This window comes from Nelumbo nucifera, chromosome 3, assembly GCF_055504915.1.
Source record: "Nelumbo nucifera cultivar China Antique chromosome 3, China Antique-T2T, whole genome shotgun sequence".
Taxonomy (NCBI): Eukaryota; Viridiplantae; Streptophyta; class Magnoliopsida; order Proteales; family Nelumbonaceae; genus Nelumbo; species Nelumbo nucifera.
In genome coordinates, this window is record NC_142651.1 from 3,466,580 (window position 1) to 3,476,430 (window position 9,851).

Consider the following 9,851-nt stretch of genomic DNA (forward strand, 5'->3'; position numbering starts at 1 on the left):
AGGGCATCCTTCCTATGCAGTAGCTAGCTTGTTCATAGGGTCATTGCCTTCACTTCACCACTTCACATGCGTTTGAGGGTTTCTGTGAGGTTTAGCCGCCTTCGTAGTTGTAGAGATCAAAACTATCAATAGGTGACAACTCACTCGAAGAAATCACAAAAACATAGATCAGCATAATGAATTTACTCTATTTACGTATTATGTTGGATTAGACACTTAAATTTCTAAGATACCAGATTTTCAGAACAAAAAATCACATCGGACGGGTAAAACACATGTGATCCTTGTGATTATTTTATTTGTTTGTTTTGATGAGCTCAGTATAATCTAGATCCCTCTATAATAGGGGAGCATGGCCCCCTATGCCTTCAAAATTAAATTATACTTATATTTTAACCCCCTTACCCATTTTTCCTAGCTTTTGGCCTTTCCTATTCATGTTCTTTAAGTTTTGGCCTTCTCAATAAAAACTCCCAACTCCGCCCCTGCATATGGGACACAAGTAGGGGTGTCAATTGGACTGGATTTAATCCAATCCAATCCATGAATTCCAATGAATATTATGGATTATTTTGGAACAGTCGAATTCAATGTGTGGACCATCCAATCTGCTCAAATTCCTTTTGGTCTAAATTGGTTTCAATCCAAACCCAACCTTTGACACCTATATTCTTACTTTATTTCAATGGACCGGATTGGTCCAATCTAATGTCCTGTTGGTCCATCCAATCCATCGAAAATGATTTTGGACTGGACGGGGCCCAATCCAAAACCGGTCCGTTGACACCCTTACCCGGACTCGGTTGGATCATTAGAGGAAGAGCTGAGACAGAGAGCACCTCTTAGTCATTACAGATTGCCTCTTTTTTTTTAGAATATATAAACAGAACGAAATCAAGAAGGATAGTCTATAGTCATCAACACATTATAATAACTCCCGGGGTCCGGGAGACGGACTAAAGAGAATACCGAAAGAAAAGAAAAAAAAAAATGAATACATAAATTTAACCATTATCAAGTAGGGCCTTTCACACAATTTTGCCACTTCCCCAACCACACAAGGGAGGGTGAACCCAAAACAAAACAAAAAGGCTTACCATTAGCATCTTAGGTAATAATGTAATATCCTCTACTGCCTGCCCTACCGGTGGAAGGGGTCACCAAGCTTTCCTCCCTCCGCAAAGGTTACTGGCTAGTTAGTTGGACATCCATCAATCGGTTTGGTGCCTCTCTGCGCGGAGGTCACCCCATTGCACATTGTACCTGGCTGCAAGATAGTGAGCCCCAACGGGTCCCCTACTCCCATAAGGATAGTACTCCGGGATAATCTTCTTCTCTTCCAGTTCTTTCAAAAGAGGTGTGAAGAGTGACCATGCAGCATCCAACTCATCACTCCGTATGAACAACCTCCTTTCCCCCTCAATAGCATCAAGCAGAAGCCTCTCGTATGCATCTGGAATCTCCTTGGAATACCTACAAGGGATCAGCCAAAACAATGATTAACAAATATAACTGAAATCTAATGATAATGGATTTATTCACGGATGGCAGACCAAAGCTGTGCACCAAGGAAATGTGTCAAACCCATGTTGACATAAGCCTCCAGGAATTATCTTGCTTCCATGTGTTTCAAACAATATGGAACTGTGGGTGTTCAATCAATTTGCCATTTAGACAACCGACTAAAATCCCTCAATTGAGAGGATTCCCCAAAAGGGAAAAAAAAAAAAACAGAAACAGAAATCCAAGTTCTTAAGTTTTAAATTAATAAAGATGGTTATTAGCTACCATAATCCAAGCACATCCATCGTGTACCTTGCTGCATAGTGAAGATTCAAATTACTACGATCCAACCTCATGCCCAAACCGGGGACCTTGTTATTTATCTTCAAATAAATAGCTTCATCAGGCTGCACTCGAATAACGAGCTCATTGGTTGACCTATCAAGATCTGTCCCGAAACTCCTGTTGTATAAATTACCAGGAACATGTCTGAACTGTACCCTTATCTCAGCTCTGAGTGCAAGAAACACCAATTTCCTTGTCAGAAACTATAACACAACAGTGCAAACACTTGACAGCCTGCACACAGCAAAGGAAACCTCACAAACCAAACAAGAAATGCGATGCATGCCTCTTAGTATGCAATGCTTTCCCAGCTTTCATCAAAAATGGAACCCCATCCCATCTTGCATTATCTATAAAGAGCGCAGCTGCAGCAAAGGTTGGAGTCGGGCTGTCCTTTGGCACAGTCTGGTCATCTGTGTAGGCAGGGTATGTAATACCCCCCTTTGTGTGACTCTTATACTGCCCTATCACAACATCTCCAAGTTGCAACGGCCTCATTGACCGGAGTACCTTCACCTGCATATAATTAGCAATTTAATAAAGAATCAACAATAATACGACTGCACAATGAAATATCCTTTATTTCCTCTGGAAACCTTTTCATTTCTGATATCTTCTGCGTCCAAGCTGACAGGAGTTTCCATGGCAAAAAGGGCTAGTATCTGCAACAGATGGTTCTGCATTATGTCCCTTATGATCCCATAATTGTCAAAGTAACTGAAATTGAACAAGAAAAGGAAATAAGTAGTTGAAGAACTTCAACCAGAAACCAATGTCAAACTGAAATACAGGCTTACCCTCCTCGTCCTTCAGTACCAAAGTCTTCAGAGAAGATTAACTGCACATTCCTTATATACTGTCTTGACCACAGAGGTTCAAAAATAAGATTGGAGAACCGAAGCACAGATAAGTTTTCTACTAATTCTTTGCCTAAATAGTGGTCAATCCTGTAAAAGAAGTCCATATCCACCACATTAAGAGGTTAAACTTCTTGGCTCGTTCATTCAAGGAAAACATATCTAAATTATGAATAACTGACCTGAAAATCTGGTCTTCTGCCATGTATTGTTTTAGCCCTCTCGTCAAAGCAGCGGAGGATTCAGAATCTCGACCGAAGGGCTTTTCCACAATAACCCTAGTCCATCCACTAGCAGAAGAAGCTGACAAGCTTGCACATCTTACAGCATCAATAAATACATTTGGTGGGATTGATAAATAGAAAAGGCGGTTTGAAACCCTCCCACCCTGCATGAAACATATATCATCACTAAGCTATACTTAATATTGAAAAGAAAAGTAAACAGAATTGGCACAGAAATGTTAAAGATCTGTGCTGCACAAATTACATAAGAGGAAAGTAAAAAAGAAAATAGAGGTCAAGGATTCCCAAATTCAAAACGGTGAATTCACTGAGAGAATGCAATGTCTCCCTACTTCAACTAGGTGATAGGAGAGAGCACCTTGGTTCCTAGGAGACCAGACAACCATCTTCGCATTAAAATACTATGATATTTCTATATATTACAGAACTAGTTAATTTTAGCTTGTTCCTCTAGTTGAAGTAGGGGAATATCTATGCATCTTTCTAAAATTGACCTAAATTATCTAACATTGTCATCATCCAAGCCTTATCCCAACTATATAGGATCAGCTAAGTCAATCTGTATTATTTTTTTGGATCAGCTACATAAATCTGTATCACCATTCCACTCTGTTTAAAGGCATATCTATTGTTAAATTATGAGCGATTTAATCATTTTTTACTACTTCAACCCAAGTCCTTTCCTTACAGATGCTGTCAATGGTCTTTTACGCATGTGTCCAAACTGTATTAATCTACTTTTTCTCATTTTTATCACCTGTTGGAGCTACTCCTAGGTTTCTTCAAATGACTTCATTTCTGACCCTATCCTTTCTAGTTTTTCTGCCCATCCATCTCAGCATTCACATTTCTGCTACACTCATTTTTTGGACATGTTTCTTGACTACCCAACACTTTGCTTCATACAGCATAGCCAGCCCTACAACTGCTTTATAAAAATTTCCTTTTAATTTAAGTGGAATTCTCCTATCACACAAGACTAGATGCATCCCTCCATTTTGCACACCCTACTCTAATTCTATGGTTGACATCCCCCCTCAATCTTTCCTTTGTTATGAATTATCAAACACACATAGCAAAAAAGGTCACATTGTGTTATCTCTTGGTCTCCAATCCTAAGTGTACCCTGATCAGCACTCATATTATTATTTTTTATTTGATGATCAGCACTCATATTATTATTATATTTACATATCAGATATTCTGTTTTTATAGGATATATCATATATTTTGTTTTAGATCTACTTAATTTTGCATTTAATCCTTCATTTGCTTCATCAATTAAAACAATGTCATCAACAAATAGAATGCACCATGAGGCCTCCTAGCATGAACAACTTTAACATTTATAGTACAATAAAAACATTATTTGAAGATCTCTGGGAAACAATAGAAAGCCCCTACTCTGTGTGTGTGTACAAGGAGAAAGGGAGAGAGAGAGAGAGAGAGAGAGATGTTCTGACAAAAATGATAAAATGGTGCAGACACAGAGTGCTTATTCTTTTTTTTTCCCTTTTTTTACAAATGCACAGAGTTCTTATCCTTGTCACAGTAAGAAATAGAGAAGCAATTACAAAAACAATAAAAGAAATGAAATGAAAATAAAATAGAACATATGAAGGGGTAGAACCCCTTATCTGACATAGAGAGATTATGTGATACAAAAATTAAGAGAGAAATGGAAGAAATCCATTGTTATGAATACCATGATGAAGGCTACAAATTAATGCCCTATCCCAATGAACACAACACTTTCCCATACTTTTCCATTGCTGTTGCAGTTTGCATAAATCCATTTTATGCCTCTTAGTTGAGATTGGCCATTTACCCTGCTACCCCTGCCTAAACAATATGATATGGTTTAACTGCACTATAACTAAAATTTGTCACCAGATATAAAGCATCAAGCCAAGGAAAAAGACAACCCTAAAAAGATGCCTTATCAGTTATCACCTAGGTATCACTTTAACAACCATGGCAAGAAATTGACTGATAGCCACTATTTTGACCCCCTAGGCATCTATATTCTATCCATGCAGGATAATTGATCCTAGACACAAACCTCTTGATTACCTCATTCAAGTAGTGAATTGCCACTGCTTATGATCAGAGAATGTAAGTCGATTTTTCCACATAAGTTGATATACCAAGGCTTCCATCTCCCAGATTAAATCTAAAGTTTTGTCTTGAAAGATTGCAAGTTATATTTCCCAAATGGATTCAACAGACATCTTTTTCTGATCTGGATTTAACCTCGAACAATATTGAAATAGAGATCTCCCAGTAGAAACATTTGGGGAATGCAATCAGACTGAGCCAGTTAGAGGTGATTGATGAGCATAATCTTGAGCTTAGTCCCTCTAGAGTGCCTGCCCCTTTATAAGTGAAGCTGTTATGGGTTTAGATCTGCTTACCCTAACCAGGCATTCATTCAGGAATATTAAAAAAAGGCCATTACCCAATGCCAGCTCCCACTACATAGGGCCTTAGAAGGGCTGAATTGGGCGAAGGACCTAAACCTAACCATTGGCATTTTTGCACAAAGTGGCTGCTCTCAGACTCAAACCCATATTCTCATGCTTGTCATCCTAAGGTTCAGTCTGAAATATTGATTCCTAAAATTGATCATGAAAAATCATATGTCTTCCATTTTTAGATATATTTTCTGGTGCCGGTGTTCTGACTGCAGCTTGCATCACCAATTACAAGTAGGTGAGGTGAGGTGAGGTAATCATTGAGCTACAAGTACTTCATGTCCAGCCTTGACTGTAGCCCTTCCTTCTTACCATTATAAAATGGGGGCCCACTACAGTTTTCAGATACCATTCGAGTTCAAACTTCAAAAGATCATGGCTCAATGCAGACTGTATTTTTCATTTAATTAGTCAGTGTATCAGTCAAGGTCCACTATTGCTTGGAAAAATAACTCTAGTTTGTTGTTTCCAGTTCCATTGCCAAAGAACTCACCATCATGGTCTTGAAAATTGAAATTGAAAAGGAAAGGAACTAATTCAAGACCTCAGATTTGCATTTTCTATAATAAAGTAAGAAAGAAGATATATTAAAAGAAAAAAAAAAAGTAAGAATTGGAATTCAACAGAAGATTGTTGAGCAAACATTAAACATCAGAATGTAACATCGATAACATCCCTAACCAAAAAACAACTAAAACTCAAACCAAAAATAGGCCCTTCAGCAACGTCAAGTTCCAAATGCACCAAGACCCCTACTTCACTTAGAAGAATACCAAATTTCCTCCTCAATGCTCTTCTTAGTTGCTCTCTCCTCCATGAACTTAATCTACCACTTTGACTACAATTCTTCTTCCTTCCATGTGAAAACAATCACCATTTGATGCAAGCAATTGCTGCTCTATCAGTATACCTTACTAATCTCTCTTCCTCCCCACAGAAAAAACTCTCTCACCTATCTATCATCTTCTCCAATACCCTTACCCTATTGGTCATTGCAGTACCCTAACCCTAATGGTCAGTGCAATTCCCTTTGTCAATCTTTCAATCCCTAATCTCTTCCCAACCATTTTGCAGATTAGCACCCCCCCCCCCAACTACAAACTCATAAAATGTTGCACCTTTTATGGAATGGTTCTAGTGGGAGTTTGACATACGTTCTTTAAAGAGTCAAAAGAGGTTTCATTACACAATAAACAAACCCAAAAAAGCAATGGAAAAACCAAATAATTAATCAAGTGAAGCTATTATTATTAACAATACTAATTTAATAACCAAAAAAGTGTACTTGTTAATGTCAATATGGATATTATATTTATATTCATTACTCATTAGCACGCAATTTTAGAATTCTTGCAATGAAAATAACATAAAAGCTATCTACAATGTTCAGGTACTAAATAATATAATATTATTCAACGGAGTGAAGGAATATAATATAAGATCCCCGTGGCAATCCACCACCTAATGCATCCTGATTTAATCCTAATTGACTGACCTTCCAAAATTATGATTCAACATGTTGAAAACTCATCAATAAACCCTCCCAATGATATTTATTCTTTTGCACTCTGATGAATTGGAAAGAATTCCAATTTTCACATCCAACATAGATATGATTTATCAAAAAAAAACATAGATATGCTTGGGGTTTGAAAGGAACCAACAAATATTGACTTGATCAGTAAGAAAAAGAGGTTTCTAAAATTTAAGTAAATTCACTCACGGAATAACCTTCTATCAGGTTGGGACAGGAATGAAGAGTAGTAGAGCTTGATAAATGTATCAGCTAGTCTTATGAATGCACTGCCATTTGGTTAACCACAGGCTTATCTGTTGAAAAATAGCCAAATTACCTCATGTTCCATCAGTTTCTTGTGTAATTCTGCAAAATTTTCCTCAGAGTCATACTGACCAGAATGGTAGAAGCATCTTTTAAGGAATTGTTCCATCTTTTCATTACAATTTTCCCTGTAAAGTAGAAAAAAGGCCATGGTTTAACCAGTGTCACAAACGAATAAACAACTAGCTTTGTCTACACTCTGCATGACAGAAAAGAACAAATAAGGGAGATCTTACTGCGAACTCAAAACTAGAACAAATATAATCTTCTCCAAGACACGATCAAATGACAAGGTCTAAGCCTAAGTCATGAATAATGTATATCACCTTTTATCGATTCTGCAAGTAAGGGTCTTGCTAACCATGTTTCTAAGTTCTGCATCGGTCATCTTACTCCGAGCATAACCAAAAATAGTAAAATGCTGCAGCCATAAATTCGTTTTCGGTTCAAATTCCAGTGTAACCAAGAAAAGCGCTAGTCTCAAGATTAGCTCAAAAAAAAAGTCAAAGAAAAAAACACCTTGGGCAGGCAATCTTCGTAAAAAAGTGCAAATAATGCAGGGAATATCTTCTTTTTCGCAAGATCCCCAGAAGCTCCAACCACAGTAATACTGACAGTAGACTCCTCTTTGCTACCAAAACCTGTTGAATCTTTACATTCCGCAGGATACTTAACCGACAGCAACTCATCCTTCAATCTTTTCAATTCCTTTGTCTTCAAGGGAGCAGATGCAGCTACTGCACCTGTATCAATAAAAAAAAAAAATCAAACAAATCCCATCTTTCCACAATACATCTTCCAGAAGACCATTCGAAAGATAAACAAATATAAGTAGAAGGCTAAAAGTATTAGAAAGGCAAAGCCCGGGATGAAAAATAATAATAGTAATAGAAAGAAAAAAAAAATTGAATAAGATAAAGAAATACTTCCGCAGGAAGAGAGAGCAAATCCATGTAAGAAATAAGTTTAAAGATGTGATAGATGTAAGAAAAGGTCCCAAATAATAAACGACAAAACAAAGAAATGAAAGAAAGGTCTCACAACTAAACTCATACGACAGAAAATAGACACTGATTTAGAGAGAGATAACAGATTATCGATGAGATAAAGCAAGAGTGCAAGTAAAGAAACGAAAGGCACAAAACCCATTTTTGATGAGTCGTAGATTAGCCAAGACACAACCAAAACAAAACTAAAAAAAAAATACTAACCATCTTGCATGCGAACGACATTTCTATATTGAAGAGAGACCTTCTTCTGATCATATGTCGTGGATACTGAAGGTACCCCTATACGCCGATAGTGCACAAATAACGAAGAAGAAGAAGAGGAGGAGGAAGAGGAAGAAGCAAAACAGCAATTATAAGAAGAAGTAGAAGCAGTGTAATTTGGAGAATGAAGAGTAGACATCCCTATTTTTCTTCTCAAATCTCGAAATCAGGAAAAAAGCAGCTTATTCAGGTTCTTCAAGGTCACAGATATGCGAAACAGAGTTTCAGAATTTGAAGAGAGAATGAAGAGCGCTTCGGAAACATCGAGGGCAATCAGTCCTTTGAGATCGTCGAAAGGCTGCTTGAACGCAACCCTAAGATACCAAATGGAGAACGATACCCATTTGCTTCTAAAAAAATAATATTAGGGTAAATTACAAAGACCTCTGTATTTTTATTGCGACAAAGAATTCTCTGAACTTTAGCCATACCGTTGAGTCAAATGACGGAAAGCGTTAAATTATTAAAATATTTTATTAAATTTTTCTTATTTTTTTATCTTTTTTTCTTGAAATCTATTTAACCTAAAAAACAGTGAAATATATAAATCTAGCCTGTTCAGTAATTGTTTTACTTCTTTTTTGAGTTTCATTTCACATAATATGATTATGGCCTTGATGTTGTGGGTCTTCTAATTCATCCATTTTCTCATCTTCGTCATAAAAGGGGCCCTTTATTTCGTTAATATTTTTTATTAAATATTTTAAAATCGTTGTTTTTATGTTATTTTACCTAAAGACAATGAACAATATAAAAGGGTAATTTAGACTTTAGATATTTAAAAACTTTAAACAGTTATATAAAAATTTTTTCAAAATTAACTGACAGAACAATAATAAAATGGGGTTTTGTCTAATGGCTAAAATTCAAAGAGTCTTCGCAATAAAAATACAGGGAGACTTTTATCACTGACCCCGTAGTAAAAGAGGAATCTTTGTAATTTACCCAAAATATTAATTAAATAAAAATGGGCCGGGCCCGGCTTCCGATCTTGCTTGTAGCACTTTACCTGACTGTAGACCAGTTAGACAATTACGTTTGGTGTTTGGACCCAAAAGTCCGGTCGCATGGGGCATGACCATGCGTGGGGAGGGAGATCTTGTATGTAATTAGCCACCTGCCAAATTTTGTTATATGGAATGTCTAAGCATCGTATTATGGCAAATTCTTGTTTTTAGTGTCATTAAAAAGGATTATATTAAAGGCCGGAAGATAATGTAGGAATCAGATGCTCAAGATTGTGACACGTTGCCATGATATATGTGATCTCAGTTAGGAGGTGACGGTCAAAAAGGATCCACCAGTTTCTCCCTGTA

At 36.9% G+C, this 9,851-nt stretch overlaps 1 protein-coding gene across 1 annotated transcript; it reads right to left on the reverse strand.

The window, feature by feature from the left end:
* Positions 1-842: 842 nt before the first annotated feature.
* Positions 843-8,905, reverse strand: LOC104592835 (glucose-6-phosphate 1-dehydrogenase, chloroplastic). The gene is made up of 10 exons (XM_010252344.3): positions 8,476-8,905; positions 7,784-8,007; positions 7,591-7,685; positions 7,278-7,392; positions 2,888-3,093; positions 2,646-2,795; positions 2,445-2,565; positions 2,135-2,364; positions 1,816-2,016; positions 843-1,473 (listed from the first exon to the last, which is right to left on the reverse strand). Exons 1-10 carry the CDS (start codon positions 8,672-8,674, stop codon positions 1,212-1,214), a joined length of 1,803 nt encoding a protein of 600 aa, XP_010250646.1. The 5' UTR covers positions 8,675-8,905; the 3' UTR covers positions 843-1,211.
* Between the last annotated feature and the right edge of the window lie 946 nt (positions 8,906-9,851).